The sequence below is a fragment of the Felis catus genome, chromosome X (assembly GCF_018350175.1).
Source record: "Felis catus isolate Fca126 chromosome X, F.catus_Fca126_mat1.0, whole genome shotgun sequence".
NCBI classification, from domain to species: domain Eukaryota; kingdom Metazoa; phylum Chordata; class Mammalia; order Carnivora; family Felidae; genus Felis; species Felis catus.
The window spans coordinates 63,477,747-63,504,105 of record NC_058386.1 but is presented as its reverse complement, the minus strand read 5'-3'; the positions used below and the strand labels follow the sequence as shown (position 1 = coordinate 63,504,105).

The following is a 26,359-nucleotide window of genomic DNA, read 5'->3' as shown; positions in this document are numbered from 1 at the left end:
GTCATTTTGGCTAGTCCCTGTGGTAGCTCCCAACTGCAGGGCACTTCCCTTGTGCTGTCTGGAGAAACTTGTGTTGGTGGGCGGGGCTTCAGTCAGACCCGATGTCTGTCCCCAGCCCACTGCGGGGTCCACAGTCAGACTGGTGTGTACCTTATCTTCCCCTCTCTCAGGGTCAGGACTCACTGTGGAGTGGTGTGGCCCCTGTCTGGGCTGCTTGCACACTGCCAGGCTTGTGGTGCTGCTTCGAGGAGATCTGCCCAAGGGCGTATTAGCCGGGGATGATCTGCAAGGTGCACAGGGGCAGGAGGGGTAGGTTTAGCTAGCTTTGCCATTGGTGGTCCCCTGCGGAGGGGCCCTGCAGCACCAGGAGTAGGCAGGGCTGTTGGAGGGGTGGATCCACAGAAGCACAGCATTGGGCGTGTGCATGGTGCAAGCAAGTTCAGTGACAGGAACTAGTTCCCTTTGGAATTTCGGCAGCTGAACTCTGTCTTCCTGGGCTCAACAACTCTCCCTCCCAGCATCCTCTCACCCTCACTGCTCTCTGAGAGCAGAGTTGTCGACTTTTAACATTCCAGATGTTAAGTCCTGCTGGCTGTCAGAACTCACACAGTCCGGCCCCTCTGCTTTTGGAAGCCAGACTTGGGGGGCTCTGCCTTGCCCGGCACACTGCCCCTCCACCGCCCTGGCTCCCTCCTGCCAGTCTGTGTAGCACACACTGCCTCTCTACCCTTCCTACCCTCTTCCGTGGGCCTCTTGTTTATGCTTGGCTCCAGAGAGTACATTCTGCTAGTCTGCCGGTGGTTTCCTGGGTTATTTAGGTCGATGTGGGTGGAATCTCAGCAGTCAGCAGGACGAGGTGAGCCCAGTGTCCTCCTACGCTGCCATGTTCCATACTTCCTCTCTCTGGGTCCTCTATTCTGTTTCATTGACTTATGTATCTTTCCCTCCACTAATACTACACTGTCTTGATTACTGTAGTTAAATAGTAAGCTTTAACATTAAGTAGAGTGGTTTTGTCCACCTTCTTTTTCTCTTTCAAGATTGATTTTTCTAGGTCTGGTGACTTTCCAAATGAAAGTTAGAATGAGATTGCACATATCTATAAATAAAATTGCTGAGATTTCCATAGAAATTACATTAAACTTATAAATCTTCTTGGAGAAAACTGACATCTCTACTATATTTAGTCTTCCCATCTATGAACATGGTATGTCTCTTTAGTTATTTAGGTCTTTCTTGATTAATTAGCATTATGCAATTTTCAGCATACATGTACAGTATATGTTTTGTTGGATTTATACCTAAATATTTTCTTAGAAGTGATGGTAAGTGGTACTGTGTTTTTAAATACATACTTTATTTATGTATTTATTTATGTATTTGTATATGTATATATGATGTATGTATGTATGTATGTATTTATTCTTATTTCAAATTCCAGTACAGTTAACATACAGTGTTATAATAGTTTCAAGTGCACAATATAGTGATTCAACAATTCCATACATCACCCGGTGCTCATCACAAAAAGTGCACTCCTCAGTCCTCATCACCTATTTAACCCATAAACCCATCCCCTCCCCTCTGGTAAGCATAAGTTTTGTTTTCCATAGTTAAGAGTCTGCTTCTTTGTTTTTCTCTCTTTTTTTCCCTTTGCTCCTTTATTTTATTTCTTAAATGCTACATATGAAGGAAAACATATGGTATTTTTTTAACTAACTTGTTTCACTTAGCGTTATACTCTCTAGCAATTTGCAATGACATGGATGGAGCTAAAGAGTATAATGGTATTGTGTTTTGAATGTCTGTTTATACATGTTTGTTGTTAGTAACTAGAAATGTGGGTTATTTTGGGGTGTTGATCTTGTGTCTTGCAACCTTGCTGACCTCACATATTAGTTCTAGGAGATTTTTGTACATTCCAGGTGGTGGTCTATGTAGATAATCATATTATCTGCAAAATAAGTAGTTTCATTTCTTCCTTTCTAACATGGATGCCTTTTATTTCCTTTACTCACCTTATTGCAATGGCTGAATTAAGATTAAGACTGATTAGAGCTGACATCTTTGCTTTGTTTTTGGAGGAAATCACTGGTACATATGATGTTAGCTGCAGGTTTTTTTGTAGATGCTCTGTATAAGTTGAGGAAGTCCCCATCTATTCCTAACTTTATGAGATTTTTTTCATCACTAATGGGTGTTGGATTTTGTTAAATGTGTTTTCTGTGTCAATTAATATGATCATATGATTTTTCATCTCCACCCTGTTTGTATAAAAAGTTACATTGGTTTTTCAATTTCAAACTAGGGTTGCATAGATGAAATAAATCCCACTTGGTCTTGGTGTATAATTCTTTTTGTACAGTGCTGGATTTGATATGCCATTATTTTGTTGAGGGTTTTTTGCATCTAAATGAGTTATTGGTTTTGGGGGTTTTTTTCTACACTCTTTGATTTTGGTTTTAGGGTGATACTTTCCTCATAAAAGGAATTGGTAACTCTCTCATCTTTTATTTTCTGGAAAATATTATTTTAAATTGGTGTTACTTTTTCTTTAAAGACTTTGTGGAATTCTCCATTGAAACTATCTCGACCTGCAGATTTCTCTTTCAGGGGCTTTTTAGTTATGAATTCAACTTCTTTAATGGCTATAGGGATATTCAGATGTCCATTTCATTTTGGCTGAGTTTTCTATATCAGTTCTAGCCATATTTTTGTGGAGTCTTTTGAGTTTTCTATATATAGTATCATGTCATCTGCAAATAGTGTAAGTTTGACTTCTTCCTTGCCAATTTAGATGCTTTTTATTTCTTTGTGTTGTCTGATTGCTGAGGCTAGGACTTCTAGTACTATGTTAGATAAAAGTGGTGAGAGTGGACACCCTGTTTTGTTCCTGACCATGGAAGAAAAGCTCTCAGTTGTTCCCCATTGAAGATGATACTAGCTATGAGTTTTTTAATATATGGCCTTTATTTTGTTGAGGTATGTTCCATCTATCCCTACTTTGTTGAAGTTTTTTTTTTCCTTTTTTTTTTAAGCAAGAATGGATACAAGGCACCTGAGTGACTTAGTCGGTTAAGTGTTTGACTTTGGCTCAGGTAATGATCTCATGGTTCATGAGTTCGAGCCCTGCATCGGACTCTGTGCTGACAGCTCAGAGCCTGGAACCTGCTTCAGATTCTGTATCCCCTTCTCTTTCTGCCCCTACCCTGTTTGCACTCTCTCTCTCAAAATAAATAAACTTAAAAAAACTAAAAAAAAAAAGAATTGATGCTGTACTTTGTCAAATGCTTTTTCTGCATCTATTGTTCATATGGTTCTTATCCCGTTTTTTATTAATGTGGTGTATCACATTAAGTGATTTGTGAATATTGAACCACCCTTGCAACTCAGCAATAAATCGCACTTGATCATGGTGAATGATCTTTTAATGCACTGTTGGGTTCAATATGCTAGTATTTTGTTAAGAATTTGTACATCCATGTTCATAAGGGATATTGGCTTGTAGTTTGCTTTTTATTACCAATGAGTTCCTGAGTTCCTTCATGTTTGTTATTAGCTATTTTATATATTTGGGTGCTCCCAAGCTGTTGGCATAAATATTTACAAATGTTAGATCTTCTTATTGGATAACCCCCTTCATTATGATATAGTGACCTTCCTTATCTCTTGTTACTATATTTGGTTTAAAATATAGTTTGTCTGATATAAGTATTACTGCTCTAGCTTTCTTTTGATGTCCATTTGCATGATAAATGTTTCTCCACCCCTCACTTTCAATCTGCAGGTGTCTGTAGGTCTAAACTGAGTCACTTGTAGGCAGCATATAGATGGGTCTTGTTTTTTATCCATTATGACACCCTATATCTTTTGAGTAGAGTGTTCAGTCCATTTACATTTAGCATAATTATTGATAGATATGTATTTAGTGCCATTTTATTACTGGTTTTATCATTTCTAGAGATTTTCTCTGTTCTTTTCTAGTGTTTGTCACTTTTTGTCTTTCCTTCCCACTCAGAAATCAAGAAAAATCTCAAATGACCTAATCTTACTGTTAAAGGAGCTAGAAAAGAAGAACAAACAAAACTCAAAACAGCAGAAGGAAGGACATAATAAAGATCAGTGTAGAAATAAATGATATATAAAGTAAAAAAAATAGAACAGATCAATAAAATCAGGAGCTGGTTCTTTGAAATGATCAACAAAATCAGTAAATTTCTAGTCAGACTTATTGAGAGAGAGAGAGAGAGAGAGAGAGAGAAAAGAGAGAGAGAACTTAAAATCACAAATGAAAGAGGAGAAATAACCAACACCATAAAAATAACAGGCAATTGTCAATGAATATTATGAAAAGCTATGTCAACAAATTGGTCCACCTAGAAGAAATGGATAAGTTCCTAGAAATATATAACCTACAAAAACTGAAGCAGGAAGAAGTAGAAAATTTGCACAGAACAATTAACAGCAAAGACACTGAGTCAATAATCAAAAAACCCCAACAAAGAAAAGTACAAGACGAGATGGCTTCATAAATGAATTATAGCAAACATTTAGGGAAAAGTTAATACCTATTCTGCTCAAACTATTCCAAAAAATAGAAGAAGGAAAGCTTCCAAATTCATTCTATGAGGCCACTATCACCTGCCAAAACCAGATAAAGACAGCACAGAATGAGCTACGGGCCAGTATCTCTGATGTACATAGATGCAAAGATTCTCAACGAAATACTAGCAAACTGAATCTAACAATGCATTTAAAAATCATTCACCACAATCAAGTGGGATTTATTCTCGGGATGCAAGGGTGGTTCAGTATTCGCAAATTAATCAATGTAATACATCACATCAATAAGAGAAAATATTAAAAACACATGATCATTTTAATGGAGGAAGAAAAAGCATTTCACAAAGTACATCATTCATTAATGATAAAAACCCTTAAGCAAGTAGGTTTAGAGGAAATATACCTCAACATAATAAAGGTCATATATGAAAAACACTCAGCTAACATCATACTCACTGGGGAAAAATTCAGAGCTTTTCCCCTAAGGTCAGGAACAAGACAAGGATGTCCACTCTCAGCACTTTAATTCAACATACTACCGGAAGTCCTAGGCACAGCAATCAGACAATAACAACAAAAATAAATGGCATACAGATTGGTAAGGAAGAAGTAAAAATTTCACCATTTGCACATGACATCATACTATGTATTGAAAACCCAAAAGACTCCCATTTGTAGGATACAAAATGAATGTACAGAAATCTGCTGTATTCTATACACCAGTAATAAAGCAGTAGAAAAAGATGAAGCAAACAATCCAATTTACAATTACAACAAAAAAACAAGATACCTAGAAATGAACCTAATGAAAGGTATGAGGGAGCTGAACTCTGAAGACTATAAAAAATTGTTGAAAGAATTTGAGGATGTCACAAAGAAATGGAAAGACATTCTATGCTCATGGACTGGAAGAACAAATATTATTATAATGTCTATGCTACCCAAAGCAATCTACAGATTTAATGCAATCCCTTTCAAACTACCAAGGGCATTTTTCACATAACTAGAATAAACTATTCTAAAATTTTTATGGTATCACAAAAGAACCCGAATAGCCAAAGCAATTTTGGAGAGAAAAAAAAAAAAAGCATAGCTGGAGGCATCACAACTCCAGGCTTCAAGTTATATTACAAAGGTATAGTAATCAAAACAGTATGGTACTGGCACAAAAATAGACTCACAGACCAATGCAACAGAAAGGAAAACTCAGAAATGAAACAACAATTATATGATCCATCTTTAGCAAAGCAGGAAAGAATATTCAATGGGAAAAAAGACCATCTCTTCAACAAATGGTGTTGGGAACACTGAACAGCTACATACAAAACAGTGAAACTGGACCACTTTCTAACACCATACACAAAAATAAACTAAAAATGTATTAAAGACCTAGATATGAGACCTGAAACCATAAAAATCCTAGAAGGAGGCATAGGCATAAATGTCTTTAATATTGGCCATCAAATAATTTTTCTGGATATATCTCCTGAGGCAAGGGAAATAAATACAAAAATAAACTCGTGGAACTACAGCAAAATAACATCCTTCTGTATATGAAAGATACAATCCATAAAATTAAAAGTCAACCTACTGAATAGGAGAAGATATTTTCAAATGATATATCTGAAAAAGGGTTAGTATCCAAAATATATAAAGAACTGGTACAGCTCCATGCCCCAAAATCAAATAATCAAATTAAAAGTGGGAGTGGAGGGGCACCTGGGTGACTCAGTTGGCTAAGTGTCCAACTCTTGATTTCAACTCAGGTCATGATCTCATGGTTTGTGAGATTGAGCCCTGCATTGGGCTCCATGCAGTGTGGAGTCTTCTTGGGTTTCTCTCTCTCCCTCCCTCTTTGCTCCTTCCCTGCTTGCACACACACTCTCTCAAAATAAACATGTAAAAAATGGAAACAAGATATGAACAGACACTTCTGCAAAAAAGATGTCCAAATGTATTACAGACACACAAAAAGATGTTCAACATTACTAGACATCGGGGAAAATGCAAGTCAAAACTTCAGTGATGAAAAAAACAACTACAGTGAGATATCACCTCACACCTGTCAGAATGATTAAAATCATAAACAACAAACATTGGCTAGGATGTGGAGAAAATGGAACCTGCTAGCACTGCTGGTGGGAATGCAAACTGGTGTAGTCACGGTGAAAAGTAGTATGGAGGCTCCTCATAATGTTAAAAATAGAACTTCCCTACAGTCCAGTAATCACACTACTGGGTATTTACCCCCAAAAGACAAAAACACTAATTCAAAGTGATACATGCACCCCTTTGTGTACTGCAGTATTATTTAACATAGCCAAATTATGTAAGCAGCCCAAGTATCCACCAATAGATGAATGGTAAAGATGTGGTATGTATGGGGTGCCTTGGTGGCTCTGTTGGTTCAGTGTCCTACTCTTGATTTTGGCTCAGGTCATGATCTCGTAGTTTGTGAGTTGGAGCCCCACATTGGCCTCTGAGCTGGCAGTGCAGATCCTGTTTGGGATTCTGTTTCCCTCCCTCTCTCTGCCCCTCCCCCACTTGCACTCTATCTCTCTCAAAATAAATAAACATTAAAAAAAGATGTGGTATATATGTATATGTATAGGTTCATTATTCAGCCAGGAAAAAAAGAATGAAATCTTGCCATTTGCAGTGACATGGATGGAGCTAGAGAGTATAATGCTAAGTGAAATAAGTCCATGAGAGAAAGACAAATATGACATGATTTCATGCATATGTAGAATTTAAGAAAAAAAAATGAGAGGAAAAAATGAGAGAGAAAGAAACTAATAGACTATAACTATAGAGAGCAAACTTTTCATTACCAGATGGGAAGGGGGTGGGAGGATGAGTTAAATAGATGATGGGGATTAAAGAATACACTTGTTGTGATGAGTACTGGGTGATGTATGGAATTGTTGAATTATTATATTGTACAGCTGAAACTAATATAACACTGTATGTTAGGTATATTGGAATTAAAATACAAAAAAAAAGGGTGATGACTGCCATTCTGACAGGTGTGAGTTAATATCGCATGTAGTTTTTGTTTGTATTTCTCTGATGTTTAGTCATGTTGATCATCTTTTCATGTACCTGTTGGGTATTTGTATGTTTTCTTTGGAAATATGTCTATTCTTTTACTCTACTAAGTTTTAAATTGAATTATTAGTTTTTTTTGCTATTGAATTGTATGAGTTCCTCATATGTTTATGATAGTAACCCTTTATCAGATATATGATTTGCAAATATTTTCTCCCATTCTATAGGTTGCCTTCTAACTTTTTGGATGTTTACTTTGTTGTGCTGAAGGATTTTAGTTTGATGTAGTCCCACTTATTTATTTTTGTTTTTGGTTCCTTTGCTTTTGGTGTCAAATCCAAAATATCATTGCCACAACTAATGTCAAGAGGCCTACCCCGTATGTTTTCTCCTAGGATTTTTATAGTTTCATTTCTTATGTTGAAGCCATTAACTCATTTTTTACTGATTTTTGTGTATGATGTAAGATAGTGGTTCAGTTTCATTCTTTTGCACATGGCTGCCCAATTTACCATTTAGAGGAGATAATCCATTTCCTCTTATGTATTCCTGGCTCCTTTGACATAAATTAACTGACCACATATCCTGTTTATTTCTTGGGTCTTTATTCTGTTCCATTTATTTATGTATCTGTTTCTATGCTAAAACCATACTGTTTAGATTACTGTAGCTTTGTAATATAGTTTGATAGGAGGAAGTATGATGCCTCTCCTTTGTTCTTTGTCAGGATTTCTTTGGCTATTTGGAGTCTTTTGTGGTTCCATAGAAATTTTAGAATTGTTTACTTTATTGGTGTGAAAAATGTCACTAGAATTTTCATAGGGGTTGCATTGAATCTATAGATTCTGTGATAGTTATGGATATTTTAACAATGTTAATTCTTCTAATCCATGAGTACAGAATATCTTTCCATTTAATCGTGTCTTCTTCAGTTTCTTTCAACAATGTCTTATATAGTTTCAGTAAATCTTTCACGTTGGCTAAATTTATTCCTAAGTATTTTATTCTTTTTGATACAATCATAAATGGGATTGTCTTCTTACTCCCTCTTTCATATTGTTTGTTATTAGTGTATAGAAACACAATCGATTTTTGTATATTCATTTTGTATGCTGTAACTTTACTGGATTCAATTATGATTTCTAACAATTTTTTGGTGGAGTCCTTAGAATGTTCTCCATATAATGTATCATCTGAAAATAGGGATGGTTTTACTTCTTTCTTTACGATTTGGATGCCTTTTCCTTTTCTTCCCCAATTTCTCTGGCTAGTACTCCTTGGACTATGCTGACTAAAAAGTGACAACTCTTGTAACTGATCCTTGTCTTGTAACTGATCTTGGTGGAAAAATTTTCAGCTTTGTACCATTGAGAATAATGTTAGCTGTGAGCTTGTCTTATCTGGCCTTATTACATTGGGGTATATTTCCTCTGTAAGCAGTTTGTTTAAAGTATTTTTTATTTTGAATGGATGTATAATTTTGTCAAATGCTTTTTCTACATCTATTAAGAGGATCATATGATTTTTTTGATCATATGACTTTTATCCCTCATTTCATTAATGTGGTATATCACATTGATTGATTTGCAGATGTTGAACCATCCTTGAATTCCTGGAATAAATTCTACTTGATCATAGTGCATTATACACTTAATGTACTGTTGAAATTGGTTTGCTACTATTTTGAGGATTTTTTGTTTCTCATCTATGTTTCTCAGGGATATTGGCCTGTAATTTTCTTGTACTGTTTTTGTCTGGTATAGTATCATACTGCTGACCTCATAAAATGAGTTGTGAAGTATTCTCTCCTATTTTTTGAAAGAGTTTGAGAATTGCTATTAGTTCTTTAAGTGTTTGGTATAATTCACTAGTAATGCTGTCAGGTCCTGGACTTTTCTTTATTGGGAGGTTTTTTTATTATTGATTCAATTTCCTTATTCATTATTGATCTGTTCATATTATCTATTTATTCATGATTCAGTTGGAGTAGATTGTATGTTTCCAGGAACATATCTATTTCTTCTACGTTTTTCAACTTGGCATGTAATTATTCATAGTAAACTCTTATGATGCTTTGTATTTCTATGGCATCTGTTGTAAAGTCTCCTCTTTCATTTCTATTTGAGTCCTTATTCTTATTTTCTTGGTAAGTTTAGATAAATGTTTGTCTATTTTGTTTATCTTTAAGAAAAACATCCAAGTCTTAGTTTTGTTGATTTCTATTTTCTTTTTAGTCTCTATTCATTTCCGCTCTGATCTTTGTTATTTCATTTCTTTTACTAGTTTACTGTTAGTTCATTTTGTGATTTCATTATTATACTAGGCTTAGTTTGTTTTCTTTTTTTAGTTTGTTTAGTTTGTTTTCTTTAAGGTGTAAATTTAGTTTATTTGAGCTCTTTCTTTTTCTTCATTGTAGGCATTTATCACTATGAAGTTCTCTCTTAGAGCTTTTGCTGCATCCTATTAAATTTTTGTATGTTGTATTTACATTTTCATTTGTCTCAAGATATTTTTTTATTTCTCTTTTTATTTCTTCTTTGACCTATTGGCTATTCAGTGGTACGTGGTTTAATCTCCACATATTTGTGAATTTTCCAATTTTCTTCTTGCAATTAATTTCTAGTTCCATACCACTGTGGTTGGAAAAGATACTTGATATCATTTCAATCTTCTTAAATTTATTAAGGCTTTTTTTGCAACATAACATATGATCTATCCTTGAGAGTATTCCATATGTGCTTGAGAAGAATGTGTATGCCACTGTTATATAGAATGTTTTATAAATGTCTGTTAAGTCCATCTGGTCTAACATGCAGGTTAAGTCCCATGTTTCCTTACTAATTTTCTGTTTGGGCAATCTACCCATTGTTGAACATGGAATATTAAAGTTTTCTACTATTATTGCATTGTTGTTTATTTCTCCCTTAGGTCCGTTAGCATTTGCCTTATATATTTAGGTGCTTTGTGTTGGGTTCATTAATATTTACAAATGATATTGTAATGGATTGAGCCATTTTTCACTGGATAGTAACCTTATCTGTCTCTTATTGACAATTGGCTGAAAGTCTATTTTGTCTAATATATGTATATCTACCCCTGCCTTCTTTTGATTTCCTTTTGCATGGAATATCTTTTCCCATCCCTTCACCTTCAGTTTGTGTGTGTCTTTAAAGCTGAAGCAAATCACTTATAGACATTATATAGCTGGGCCTTATTTTATCAGACACTCTGTGCCTTTTGATTGTAGAATTGAATCCATTTACATTTAAAGTAATTATTTATAGGTTTGGGCTTACTACTGCCATTTTGTTCATTGTTTTCTGGCTGTTTTGCCAGAATTCTCTTGTTTCTTTTTTCTTCTCTTGCTTTCTTTGTGATTTGATAATTTTCTACAGTCATATCCTTAGATTATTCTCTTTATCTCCTGTGTATCTATTATAGGTTCTTGCTTTGTGATTACCTCCAGGCTTATATAAAGCATATTTATAACAGTTTATTTTAATCTGACAGCAACTTAAATTTAAATGTGTACTAAAGATATGTATTTTTGCTGTACCCCCCCCCCATTTTATGTCTTTGATGGCACAATTTAAATCTTTTAATTTTATGTATCCATTAAATTTTTGTAACTGTTTTTAGTACTTTCATCTTTTAACATTCATAATAGATTTATACATGTTGTACCCACCACCATTACATTATAGTATTCAGAATTTAACTATATAATTACCTTAACCAGTGAGATTTATAGTTTCGTGTTTTCCTATTACTAGTTAGTGTCCTTTCATTCAGTTTTAAAAGTCCCTTTAACATTTTTTGTAGGACCAGTCTGTTGGTAATGAACTCCTTCAGGTTTTGCTTGTCTGGGAAATACTTGATCTTTCTAATTCTGAAGAACAACTTTTCTGGGTAGAGTATTCCTGGTTGGAAGTTTTTTTCTTTCAGCTCTATGAATATATCATGCCACTCCCTTCTGTCTTGCAAAGTTTCTGCTGAAAAATCTGCTGATACTTTTATGGGGGGGTTCTCTTGCATGTAACAAGTTGTTTTTCTTTTGCTCTTTTTAAGATTTTTTCCTTGTCTTTAACTTTTTACAATTTAATTATGTGTCTGGATATGGGTCTTTTTTGGATTATCTTAGTTGGACTTTCTGGGCTTCTTGGATCTGGATGGCTGTTTCCTCCCCAGTTTATAGCGTTTTTAGCTACTGTTTCTTTGACTAAACTTTCTTCCCCTTTCTGTTTTCCTTTGGGGATCTCTATTATGCATATATTTATTTGCTTTATGGTATCCCATAAGTCCTGTCTTTTTCATATTTTTGCTTCTATGGTGGATGAGTTCCACTGCCCTGTCTTCAGATTTGCTGATCCTTTCTAACACTTGATCTTGTCTGCTGTTCAGCACTTTTATTGAATTTTTCATGTCAGTTTTTATATTCTTCACCTATGTGATATCTCCTTGGTACTTTTTAACTTTCTATCTCTTTGTTGAAATTTTCACTTTATCCATGCACTGTTCTCCTGATCTAGAGGGCATCTTTATGACCACTGTTTTGAACTCTTTATCAGGTAAATCTCTTGTCTCCATTTAATTAAAAGCTGTTTCTGGAGTTTCGTCTTATTATTTTGTTTGGAACATATTGTTTCCCCATTTTACCTGACTTTCTGTGCAATATATAAAACATCTACTTCTCCCACAATCTTGAAGGAGTAGCCTTGTGTAGGGTATGAACATTATCATTTGGCCTCATCCTAGCTCTTAGTTTTCTCTCAAACCTTAGTGATTTTGCAAGCTAGCATCTTTGTTCTTAGTGGTTCCAGTAGTTGAAGTTGTTGCCAATATCTGTCAGTGTCCGAAAAGGATGGATACCAGTTGGCACTTAATTTGAGCTTATTGGAAGCTGGACCCTCAGCTATAGCTTCTATGATAGGCAAAACAGTCTCTTTCAGGGAAAGACTGGGAGATGAGTATTTCTAACTTGTGCCTCTGTACTGAGATCTTGGGTTATGGCCAGTCAAGAACTGTTTCTTTGTTTGATACAGTATTCTGAAACCTACAGATGCAAGTTTCACTGGCCACGAAAGCCAGGAAATCAATAGTTGCATCCTCTGGGTTGCAACCAAAATGCTGGGGTGCCATACATGTGCACAAGCTCCTTTCAAGGAGATACTGGTGACCTGGAGTGTGGCAGAGGGAGATTTCAGTCATCCCTTAGATGTGTGCTAAATTAGGAGCCTGACCCTCAGGTTACAGCCTTAAAACTATTCAATTAGGCCCTTCTTCAGGGAAAGGCTGGGAGATGGGTGTTTCTACTACCTCTGCACTGAGACCTGAGGGAATAGCCAGTGTGAGTCCTAACAAGCCAATTAAGACTGCTTCTTTGTTTGGTTAGTGTTGTGGGTTTCATGGATGCATGCCCCCATTGGATTTCAGGATAGATCGTTTTATTTTTATTTTATTTTATTTTATTTTTATTTATTTTTTTCAATATATGAAATTTATTGTCAAATTGGTTTCCATACAACACCCAGTGCTCATCCCAAAAGGTGCCCTCCTCAATACCCATCACCCCCCTCCCCTCCCTCCCACCCCCCATCAACCCTCAGTTTGTTCTCAGTTTTTAAGAGTCTCTTATGCTTTGGCTCTCTCCCACTCTTTTTTTTTTTTTTTGATGCTAAGTGAAATAAGCCATACAGAGAAAGACAGATACCATATGTTTTCACTCTTATGTGGATCCTGAGAAACTTAACAGAAACCCATGGGGGAGGGGAAGGAAAAAAAAAAAAGGATAGGTCGTTTTAGAGCCCTGTCTGTTATGTGGAAGTTTTCAAACCTGGCATACTAGATGTTGGGTCCAAAATCTTGATTCCTCACGGAGATGTTGGCAGTTGTGTTTCCTCCCCCATTGTATGTTGCTGTGCTGGTGTGGAGTTTATACCGAGAGTGTATCTCAGCCTTTCTTACCAATTTTGATGTGGTTTTTCTCTCATTTGCCTGGTGTTTATGAGTCACTCAGCTATTTTCTGGATTTCTTTCAGAGGAAATTGTATATGTAACTGTGGTTTCAGTGTATCTGTGGGAGGAGATGATTTCAGGAGCCTTTTGTGTCACCAACTTGGACCAGAATCCCAATGTCATTGCTTTTCTGAAGTTCTAAGCCTTCTTTTGTTATCATTTCCTTTTTTTTAAAGAGTGCTTTTTGTAACCAATTTTAATTGGGAGTGTTACTGGCAACAAATTCTTAGTTTTTCTTTTTCTGAGAGTGTCTTTATATTTTCATTCCTGAAGGATATTTTTTGCCTAATATAGTTTGTAGTTGACAGTTTTCTTTCAGTACTTGAAAAATGTTATTCAACTTATTAAAATGGTTTCAAAAGAGATATATTTGTCATTTGAATTGATTTTCACCTATAAGTAATGCACCATTTCTGTGTGCTTTCAAGATTTTTTCTTTGTTTTTTTTTTCAGAAGTTTAATTATGAATTGTTTTGGTGGTGTGGATTTCTTCACATTTATCCTATTTTAGATATTCTGTTTTTTTAATATTTTGGCTTATGTTCTCCCCCAAATTGGGAAGTTTTCATTATTTCTTTGGGCAATTTTTTAATTCACACTCTTTTTCTTCTCTCCTTCTGGGAGTTTAATGATATGACTATTATCTCTTTTGTTATTTTTTCATATGTCCCTGAAACCTTGTTCAATTTTTTCTTTTAAAATCCTTTATGTATTCAAGATTTTATTAATCTGCCTTCAAGTTCACAGATTCTATCTTCTGTCATCTCCACTCTACCGTTGAACCCATACAGTAAGGTTTTTATTTTTGTTATTATATATTTCAGTTCTATAATTTCCATTTGGTTCTTTTCTATAAATTTTTATCTCTTTTATATATTTTATTTCTTTGTTGAGATTTTTAATATTTTTTTAAATTTATTACAAGGTATCTCATAATTGCTTGTTGAAGCATTTTTTGATGGTTACTTAAATCCTTATCAGATACTTCAAATTTCTGATTCATCACAGATGAATTAATTGTTTTTGATTGTTTTCATCATTCAGGTTCTGATCTCCCTGGTCCTCATTATAACAAATGATTATTCTAGACATTTTTAATATTATATTATAAGAGTCTGGGTTATATTTAATCATTATCATAGTAAGCAGTTTCCCTTAGAAGTATAGTGCAAAGTTGGGTAAGGTGGAAATTCTTCTCCTATCTACACCTTTTTGAAACCTTTCTAACAGAAGTAGAGCAACTATTTGTACTGTATTACTGTCTCTGAGTGTGGACTAAGCTCAGCCCTCCACAGGTTCCTGATGATACCACGAAGGGGGAAATGGAGATCTAACATCTCTGTGTTCCTGTAGGGTGGAGGTGGAAACTCAGTTCCCAGTAGGGTCTCAGTTCCCAGTAGGGTCTAAATGACACCATGGGAAGGGAATGGGGGAGTGGGGCGCCAAGTAATATAGCCTCTCACCACCTAGATATGCATCTTTGATGCTGAGTAGAGATAAAGGCTGAGCTCTCCAGCAGACCCTGCTGATAGCAGGTGAAGGAGGAATATGAGTGTTGACCAGCTCTATTTCCCAAATTGTTATTCAGTCTTAGTGCTGGTAGGTGGAAATTTAGGTTAAACTTCTCACTAGGCCTTATTGACACAGGAGTAGGAAGAAAGTAGAGTGCTGACTAGCCTGAATTATATCAGTCTTGGTCAGTCTATTGCTGCTGGTTGAGGGTGGCGGAGGTTCAGTTTGCCAATACTAACCCTTCAAGGGGATTATATTGCTGCCTCCTGCTTCCATCAGAGAGGTATGGAAGATCTTAAGATCCCTACTTGGCCATTACTGACACCAGTTGACAGGGGAATGGGAGCAGAGCACTGCCTGCTTTTGATATGCAAGGAATGAAAGATCAATTCCATGCTTGGCCCTGCCGAAACTGAAACCACTTGGTAGGGAAATTGGAGCATGTTCCTTGTTGTTTCTGGGGTGGGTTGGATGGTCAACTTCCCACTCTGCCTGTTGAAACTTCAGGGGTGAAGAAGGACAGGAGTGTGTGTGCTTTCTCAATTGATTTTTGGCTGGAGTAAGGTGGGAATTACTTAAGAGATTTTCTGTGATTAGGCTAGCATTTTCCTAGTCACTTTGTTGAGGGGAAGCAGGCTTTTTCTGGAGGTTTTTTTCCTGTCTGTTCCTGTTTGCAATTTTGAGTTGGAGGCTTCTCCCATACCCTTTCTGGGACATGTGTGAGGAGATAAGTCTAGCAGGGGGCTCACTACTGTATTCTTTCTCAAGTTATGAGGTCTTAGGATCTTTGCCTTTCTACATTTTTCTTTCTTTCCACCATTCAGAGTCTTCCTGTGCTGTTTGTTGTGTTATGTTCAGATTTTTTAGTTACAAAAGGGAGGGTCTGGGAGGTATGGGGACACTCTGTCTTGGCAGGATCCTATTCCGTTGATTTTTACCTCTCTAATATGTTTCAAATCCATTAATGTCCCGGAATTCCCATTGTAGCATCCTTAATATTCATAAATTCACCCATCCTTTGGACAACCACAGCGGCCTCCTCACTAATAAATATATATATTGTAAGAGCATTTTTCCAACAAAAAATATAGACACCCAAAAAGCTAACAACGGATTTGAAAAAATTACTTCCAGTGCTGAAGACAATTTGGGAGATGGAACTTAGATTCTTAGTATTAGGGCTCCTAGGATTTGATGACTTAAGTTGATAGGGACAATAAATAAGATCATTATAAATTTGGATTGTCTCCCCTAATCTTAAAGTTATGAGTCTTACAATTATGGTAATTCAGAGGATAAAGAAATCACTTCTAGCTACGGTTTTCAGGGAAGCATTCATGCAAAAGCTTGGTTTTATGGGACAAGACAGGCAAAAAACAAGGTATGAGCAAATGTACGAGGCATACTTGGGGTGGTGGTAGAATAGAATTGTTTGTTTGAAATGGTTTCTGACATTTTTCCTAATTAATGATAATTATCACTTACAGTGCTTTTTAATTTTATGGATTAACAAGTCACTGGATTAGAAATTTTGATTCAGTAGGTCTGAGTGGAAGTGTAGGAATCTATTTTAAACAAGCATTTCAGGTTATTGTTAAGTTCAAGGTAATTTGGGAAACAGAACTGTAGAAAACATAATGGCAGATCAAGTTGGAATAAAAGTAGGTTCCAGATTATGGGGGGGGGGGGCTTTAAATGCCTGATGAAGAAGCTCAGAATGATGTTGCTGAACATGAGGAATATTTAACATTTGGAATTCTGTGACTCCCTTCTATTCACTACACTGGAAATGGTGCCAGTATTATGGATGTGGGTAGCATAGGTTAATAACTGTTCTCTTGTTTACATTGAAATAACTGGTAGGATTACCTGAACTCTGCAAAAATATGTAGTTGCAGGAATGAGACCTTTAACTTGATAGCTCAGACAAGGGCTTTAGTAGGGTGTTCTTTAACCTCCATGCTCTTAGAGTTTTTCCAGACTTTTTCCTGTGGTTGATTTCAAGCTTCATAGCATTGTGGTCTGAAAATGTGCATGGTATGATCTCAATTCCTGTATACTTATGAAGGGCTGTTTTGTGACCCAGTATGTGATCTATGTTGGAGAATGTTCCACGTGCACTCGAGAAGAAAGTATATTCTGTTGCTTTGAGATGCAGAATTCTAAATATATCTGTCAAGTCCATTTGATCCACTGTATCACTCAGGGCCCTTGATTCTTTATTGATTCTGTGTCTAGATGATCTATCCATTGTTGTAAGTGGGGTATTAAAGTCCCCTGCAGTTACCACATTCTTATCAATAAGGTTGCTTATGTTTGTGATTGTTTTATATATTTGAGGGCTCCCATATTTGGCTCATAGACACTTATAATTGTTAGCTCTTCCTGATGGATAATGCCTGTAATTATTATATAATGCCCTTCTTCATGTCTTGTTACAGCCTTTAATTTAAAGTCTAGTTTGTCTGATATAAGTATGGCTACTCCAGCTTTCTTTTGACTTCCAGTAGCATGATAGATAGTTCTCCACCCCCTCACTTTCAATCTGAAGGTGTCCTGAGGTCTAAAATGAGTCTCTCGTAGACAGCAAATAGATGGGTCTTGGTTTTTATCCATTCTGATACCCTATGTCTCTTGGTTGGAGCATTTAGTCCATTTACATTCAGTGTTATTTTTGAAAGATATGGGTTTAGAGTCCTTGTGATGTCTGTAGGTTTCATGCTTGTAGTGATGTCTCTGGTACTTTTTGGTCCTTGCAACATTTCACTCACAGAATCCCCCTTAGGATCTCTTGTAGGGCTGGTTTAGTGGTGATGAATTCCTTCAGTTTTTGTTGTTTGGGATGACCTTTATCTCTCCTTCCATTCTGAATGGAAGACTTGCTGGTAAAGGATTCTTGGCTGCATATTTTTTCTGTTTATCACATTGAAGATTTCCTGCCATTCCTTTCTGGCCTGCCAAGTTTCAGTAGATAGGTCTGCCAGTAGTCTTATGGGTCACCCTTTATAAGTCAGAGCTTGTTTATCCCTAGCTGCTTTCAGAATTTTCTCTTTATGCTTGTATTTTGCCAGTTTCACTATGATATATCGTGCATAAGATCGATTCAAGTCACGTCTGAAGGGAGTTCTATGTGCCTCTTGGAAATCAATGCCTGTTTCCTTCTCCAGATCAGGGAAGTTCTCAGCTATGATTTGTTCAAGTACACCTTCAACCCCTTTCCCTCTCTCTTCCTTTTCGGGAATTCCTATTATACGGATATTGTTCTGTTTGATTGATCACTTAGTTCTCTAATTCCACCTCATACTCCTGGATTTTTTTCTCTCTCTTTTTCTCAGGTTCCGCTTTTTCCATAATTTTATCTTCTAATTCTCCTATTCTCTCCTCTGCCTCTTCAATCCGTGCTATGGCTGCCTCCATTTTATTTTATACCTCATTTATAGCATTTTTTAGCTCCTCATGACTATATCTTAGTCCCTTGATCTCTGTAGTAATAGATTCTCTGCTGTCCTCTATGCTTTTTTCAAGCCCAGCGATTAATTTTATGACTATTATTATAAATTCTTGTTCCATTATATTGTTTAAATCATTTTTGATCAATTTGTTAGCTGTCGCTACTTCCTGGAGTTTCTTTTGAGGAGAATTCTTCTGTTTTGTCATTTTGGGTAGTCCTGGGGTGGCGCCAAACTGCAGGGCACTTCCCCTGTGCTGTCTGGAGTAACTTGTGTTGGTGGGCCGGGCCACAGTCAGACCTGATGTCTGTCCCCAGCTCACTACTGGGGCCACAGTCAGACTGGTATGTTTCTTATCTTCCCCTCTCCCAGGGTCAGGACTCACTGTGGAGTGGTGTGGCCCCTGTCTGGGCTACTTGCACATTGCCAGGCTTGTGGTGCTGCTTTGATGGGATCTGGTATATTAGCCAAGGTGGATCTGTAAGGTGCACAGGGACAGGAGGGGTAGGCTGAGATCGCTTTGCAGTTGGTGGTCCCTGTGGGAGGGGCCCTGCAGCAACAGGAGGGAGGCAGACCTGTTGGAGGGATGGATCCACAGAAGCACAGCATTTGGTGTTTGCATGGTGCAAGCAAGTTCAGTGTCGGAAACTGGTTCCCTTTGGGATTTCAGCCTCTTCTGTGGGCCTCTTGTCTACGCTTGACTCCTGAGAATCCGTTCTGCCAGTCTTCTGGCGGTTTTCTGGGTTATTTAGGTAGATGTGGGTGGAATCTAAGTGATCAGCAGGATGAGGTGAGCCCAGAATCCTCCTATGCCGCCATCTTCCCTAAAAGTCTCATTTTCTTCTTTTAAAATCACTTCTGATTTTAGGCAAAGCTGATTTCCAGCCCCATTCACAGCCATTCCTTCCTGGGACTCCAGTCACAACACATATTATTAATTGATAGTTTTAAGTTGTTAAAATTTTTATTACAATCATTAAGATTTCTAATGGTACTGCAAAAGACTTTACAATAAGGACTATATATATTTCTTAGATTAAGCCTATACAGACTGCCTTTTAATGATCATGGGAAATTGTATCAGATTTCAACATCTTCAAGGTCACCTAGGAAAAATTAAAACCTCTAAACTAGAATTCTCTTTCCCTAGCACCTAAATTACAGCATGTGAATAGTAATACTTGTGAGGTCAAATGGGAGTCTCTGGAGCCTCCAATTGTTTACAACCTTCAAATCATCACTGATAAAGGAACTGACCTGGTAAATTCTTGAAAATTTAGTCTTTAAAATTTTATAATTTTATATTCTACTTGGGATTGAGCTCTTGTTGTGGAATAAGATATCCTTTTAGAACGTTTAAAGTAATGAAATCTTATCCAAAAGACCTACCTTTTCCCTAAAGTTTTATGTACATATTACTTATTTTTGAACAATTTGCTTATTCACTTAATTAATATATCAAGACTGAATGATTTGATATTTCTAGGTTTCACTGACCACATGCACAACTCCTTCAAAACCAAATGAAATTAAAGTTTAACAATTATAAGTCTTTGTTATTTCTTACACTGGACAAAATTATGTGAGCAGTACTGAGTCCTCATGATATTATAGACTGTAAGAGTAATTTTATTTTATTTTTGCTGTGAACATATTTATGAGATGAATGGGTTAATTCATATTTTTCTTGTCAAAAACTATACCATATTATGGCAAAACAATATAATTTTCACTTTGTCTCAATTTTCTTTAGATTTACAAAGGACCAAACACTTCATTCTCCTTTTCCAAATTTGTCACAAATTCACATTATCGCTTCAAGGTCTGTGCTGGACGCCAATACCACACTTCTGATGGGATACAAGAGCTCTGGGGACCATATAGCCCCAGCACTCTTTTCTCCACACATAAGCAACATCCAGGGCCTGGAAAAGGCAGTGAAGGAAAGGGGGGAAACAGCCCTAGTGAAGAGAAAGAAGAAAAGTCCAGAATGGAGATGAGTAATGATACATTTATTCTAATCCTTGTGATAGGATTTGCACTAGTTGCTATTTTGTGTGCTGTTGTAATTCAATATTTTCTAATCAACTAATTTTTATCCACTTTACCTTTTTAGGAAGTTCTAAAACAAATTACATCAAATATAGAAATTTCTAGATACATCTCAATTCTTACTTAAAAGTAAATCTCACTTGGTAGAAATCCTTGTGAACATTCATCTAACAGCAAAAGAACTGCTTTATACTCAAGAAATTCATTGTGACAATGTAAGAGATTTTATTAGGAAATGGGTCTATTTTAAACTTGAGAATGTTAGCAATAAAAACAGTTCCACTATTATGTAAAACTATCTAGAATTTCTCATGAAAACCATTTCCAGCCTTAATTCTTCTAATTAATATTTTGCAATTTTTTTAGAATTATGAAAGGATAACAGCATTTTGGAATTTTATTTAGAAAAAAAGTGGGAAAATCAATTCTATATGCCAACTTACAATCATATGAAATAATAAAAACATATCTACCAATAATCTGTACTGTAATTTTTTCAAAGTAATGTATTTAGCTGTTTCGCTTGTGCCCTGATAAATACTTTGACAGTAAGTAAACTTAAGGCACTTTGGGAGTAGAAGTTGGAAAGTGAGGAGCCATTTTATACTATTCTAAACCTATTCTAAACTCTTTAAAATACATGCAGTGGTGGTTACCCTCTAATCAGAATGACTAAACATATATATAATGGCCCACACTTGTACACAGCATATTAAAATGATTTCTTTTGGTGAGAGACAGACTAGCACACAAGGTAGCTCATGGGGAAAATGAATCCCCATAGCAATTGGCTTGGAAAGTGAGAGGGACTAAATTTTGTGGTTTCTTGCAACCAACAGGGCTTAAAGCCTGGAGTGTTAAAGGTTGCTGGGATTGGCTAGAATAGACCCCAGAGGGGAGTGTGCTGCTCTGGGAAGAAAAAAGAAAAACAGCAGGCAAACAACCTGCTGATACACAATGAGGAAACAGCAATCTGAAGAGTGCCTATGCCACACAGTGGGGAGTTTATTCACTCATCTCAGAGCCCATCCCAGACACTACTCATGGAGAGACCCCTCCAGGAAACTGGTAGGCATCATTTCCCTTTACCTGCTCCTCAGCATAAGCACAGGGACACCTGAGGGAACCAGGGTAGCACCAACACTCACTAATTTCCACCAAGCCCCACCCTCCACGCTCACATGGAACACCCCCATCCAGTCACGCTTCCCTCAGTACAGTAGGCCCCATCCCCCAGAGGACAAGTGTAAACCACTGCTCACACCACATCTCCCAACATGGGAGTTTTGCAGAGCCTCAGTTCCAGTGGCAGTGGCAACAGATCTTATTTAACAAACAGACCAAAGTGCACCTAGTTAAAATGTGCCACATGCAGGACAGAGACCAAACACTGTCCACAATAGGCAAAGAAAGCCTCTACAGATGACTGGCCTGAAGTATAAAAGACAAAACAGCAGAGCGCATGCAGTACCCATTAGAGACACTCCCAAACACTGAAGGCCCTAGGGATTATAGGATACTACACAGTAGGGCTCACAGGACCTATTCATAAGGCCATTACACTCCAAGAACAAGAGATATAGTTTACTTTCCTAACACAGAGAAACAGGCACAGAGACTTAGACAAAATGAGAAGACAGAGAAATGTATCCCAAATGAAAGAAAAGGACAAGACCATGGTCAGTGATCTGAATGAAAAAGACATAAGTCACATGCCTGACTAGAGAATGTAAAGTAATGATGTTAAGAATACTCACTGGGTACTGGAGGAACATGGTAGCATAGGAGGACGCTGGGCTCACCTCGTCCTGCTGACCACTTAGATCCACCCACATCTGCCTAAATAACCCAGAAAACTGCCAGAAGACTAGCAGAATGGACTCTCCTGAGCCAAGCATGAATGAGAGGACCACAGAAGAGGGTAGGAAGGGGGGAGAGGAAGTGTGTGCTACATGGACTGGCGGGAGGGAGCCGAGACAGTGGAGGGGCAGCCCGCCAGGCAAGGCAGAGCCCCCAAGTCTGGCTTACAAAAGTGGAGGGGCCGGATGGAGTGTGTTCTGACAGCCAGCAGGACTTAACATCTGGAATGTTATAAGCCAACAGCTCTGCTCAGAGAGCGGGAGGGCAAGAGGACAACGGGAGGGACAATTGTTGAGCCCCAGAGGCCAGAGCTCAGTTGGGCGGGGAACAAAGGCGCTCGCCAGCACCATCTCCCTCGCCCATCACCCAGCCAAAATCCCAAAGGGAACCGGTTCCCATCACGAAAATTGCTTGCACCACACAAACACCCAAAGCTGTGCTTCTGTGGATCCATCCCTCTGATGGGTGTGCCTCCCTCCCGGTGCCACAGGGCCACTCCTGAAGCAGAACACCAAAGGCAAAGCAAGCTGAGTCTGGCCCTCACGCCCCTGTGCACCCTGCGGATCCACCCCAGCTAATATGCCAGATCCCACAAGCACCACAAGCCTGGCAGTGTTCAAGTAGCCCAGACACAGGCCACACCACTCCACAGTGAGTCCTGCCCCTGGGAGAGGGGAAGATAAGGTACACACCAGTGGCCCCAGCGGTGGGCTGGGGGCAGACATCAGGTCTGGCTGCGGACCCGCCACCAACACAAGTTACTCCAGACAGCACAGAGGAAGAGCCCTGTAATTCCGCACCACTCCAGGGACTATCACAAATGAGGAAATGGAAGAATTCTCCTCAAAAGAAACTCTAGAAAGTAGTGACAGCTAACGAACTGATCAAAAATGATTTAAGCAAGTAACAGAAAATGAATTTAAATAATAGTCATAAAATTAATCACTTGGCTTGAAAAAAGTATAGAGGACAGCAGAGAATGTATTACTACAGAGATCAAGGGACAAAGAAACAGTCAGGAGGAACTAAAACATGCTATAAATGAGCTGCAAAATAAAATGGAGGCGACCACACCTCGGATTAAAGAGGCAGAGGAGAGAAGAGGTGAACTAGAAGATAAAATTATGGAAAAAGAGGAAACTGAGAAAAAGAGAGATAAAAAAAAATCCAGGAGTATGAGGGGAGAATTAGAGAACTAAGTGACACAATTAAATGTAATAACATACGCATAATTGGGATTCCAGAGGGGGAAGAGAGAGAGAGGGGTACTGAAGGTGTACTTGAAGAAATCATTGCTAAGAACTTCCCCCATCTGGGGAAGGAAAAAGGCAATGAAATCCAAGAGGCACAGAGAACTCCCTTCAGACATAACTTGAATTGATCTTCTGCAAGACATATCATACTCAAACTGGCAAAATACAAGGATAAAGAGAAAATTCTGAAAGTAGCTAGGGATAAACAGGCTCTGACTTATAAAGAAAGACCCATAAGACTAGTGACGGATTTATGTGCTGAAACGTGGCAGGCCAGAAATGAATGGCAGGAAATCTTCAATGTGATGAACAGAAAAAATATGCAGCCAAGAATCCTTTACCAGCAAGTCTTCCATTCAGAATGGAAGGAGAGATAAAGGTCATCCCAAACAAACAAAAACTGAAGGAATTAGTCACCACTAAACCAGCCCTACAATAGATCCTAAGGGGGATTCTGTGAGACAAGGTACCAGAGACATCACTACAAGCATGAAACCTACAGACATTACAATGACTCTAAATCCATATCTTTCAAAAATAACACTGAATGTAAATGGATTAAATGCGCCAACCAAAAGACATAGGGTATCAGAATGGATAAAAAAAACAAGACCCATTTATTTGCTGTCTACAAGAGACTCATTTTAGACCTCAGGACACCTTCAGATTGAAAGTGAGGGGGTGGAGAACTATCTATCATGCTACTGGAAGTCAAAAGAAAGCTGGAGTAGCCATATGTATATCAGACAAACTAGACTTTAAATTAAAGGCTGTAACAAGACATGAAGAAGGGCATTATATAATAATTATAGGGTCTATCCATCAGGAAGAGCTAACAATTATAAGTGTCTATGCGCCAAATACTGGAGCCCTCAAATATATAAAACAATCACAAACATAAGCAACCTTATTGATAAGAATGTGGTAATTGCAGGGGACGTTATACCCCACTTACAACAATGGATAGATCATCTAGACACACGGTCAATAAAGAAACAAGGGCCCTCAATGATACATTGGATCAGATGGACTTGACAGATATATTTAGAACTCTGCATCCCAAAGCAACAGAATATACTTTCTTCTCGAGTGCACATGGAACATTCTCCAAGACAGATAACATACTGGGTCACAAAACAGCCCTTCATAAGTATACAGGAATTGAGATCATACCATGCATACTTTCAGACCACAATGCTGTGAAGCTTGAAATCAACCACAGGAAAAAGTCTGGAAAACCTCCAAAAGCATGGAGGTTAAAGAACACCCTACTAAAGAATGCATGGGTCAACCAGGCAACTAGAGAAAAAATTTAAAAATATATGGACACAAATGAAAATGAAAAGACAACAATCCAAACGCTTTGGGATGCAGCAAAGGCAGTCCTGAGAGAAAAATACATTGCAAACCAGGCCTATGTGAAGAAACAAGAAAAATCCCAAATACAAAATCTAACAGCACACCTAAAGGAAATAGAGGCAGAACAGCAAAGACACCACAAACCCAGAAGAAGAGAAATAATAAAGATCAGAGCAGAAATAAACAATATAGAATCTAAAAAAAACTGTAGAGCAGATCAATGAAACCAAGAGTTGGTTTTTTGAAAAAAATAAACAAAATTGATAAACCTCTAGTCAGGCTTCTCAAAAAGAAAAGAGAGATGACCCAAATAGACAAAATCATGAATTAAAATGGAATGATTACAACCAATCCCTAGAAATACAAGCAATTATCAGGGAATACTATAAAAAATTATATGCCAACAAACTGGACAACCTGGAAGAAATGGACAAATTCCTAAACACCCACACACTCCCAAAACTTAAACAGGAAGAAATAGAAAACTTGCACAGACCCATAACCAGTGAAGAAGTTGAATCAGTTATCAAAAATCTTCCAACAAATAAGAGTCCAGGACCAGATGGCTTCCCAGGGGATTCTACCAAACATTTAAAGCAGAAATAATTCCTATCTTTCTCAAGCTATTCCAAAAAATAGAAAGGAAAGGAAAACCTCCAGACTCATTCTATGAAGCCAGCATTACTTTGATTCTGAAACCAGAGACCCAGTAAAAAAAGAAAACTACAGGCCAATATCCCTGATGAATATGGATGCAAATTTCTCAGTAAGCTACTAGCAAATCGAATTCAACAGCATATAAAAAGAATTATTCACCATGATCAAGTGGGATTCATTTCTGGGCTGCAGGCCTGGTTAAACATTCGGAAATCAATCAATGTGACACATCACATTAATAAAAGAAAAGAGAAGAACCAGATGATCCTGTCAATTGATGCAGAAAAGGCCTTTGACAAAATCCAGCACCCTTTCTTAATAAAAACCCTCAAGAAAGTCAGAAGAGCAGGAACATACTTAAACATCATCAAAACCATTTATGAAAAGCCTACAGCTAACATCATCCTCAATGGGGAAAAACTGAGAGCCTTCTCTCTGAGATCAGGAACACAACAGGGATGTCCACTCTCACCGCTGTTGTTAAACATAGTGTTGGAAGTGGTAAAATCAGCAATCAGACAACAAAAGGAAATCAAACGCATCAAAATTGGCAGAGATGAAGTCAAGCTTTCACTTTTTGCAGATGACATG

General features: G+C 37.5%; 1 protein-coding gene across 1 annotated transcript in view; it reads left to right on the top strand.

Annotated features, from left to right (window-relative positions):
• LOC109496548 (fibronectin type III domain containing protein 3C1-like) overlaps positions 1–21,107 on the top strand; it is a 59,845-nt gene extending 38,738 nt beyond the window's left edge. Inside the window, exons 23-25 of the mRNA XM_019824013.3 lie at positions 16,402–16,519; positions 19,722–19,847; positions 20,341–21,107. Of these exons, the coding sequence (XP_019679572.2) occupies positions 16,402–16,519; positions 19,722–19,847; positions 20,341–20,679 (583 nt within the window). The 3' untranslated portion in view covers positions 20,680–21,107. The remainder of the gene's footprint in view (positions 1–16,401; positions 16,520–19,721; positions 19,848–20,340) is intronic.
• The last annotated feature ends 5,252 nt before the right edge of the window (positions 21,108–26,359 follow it).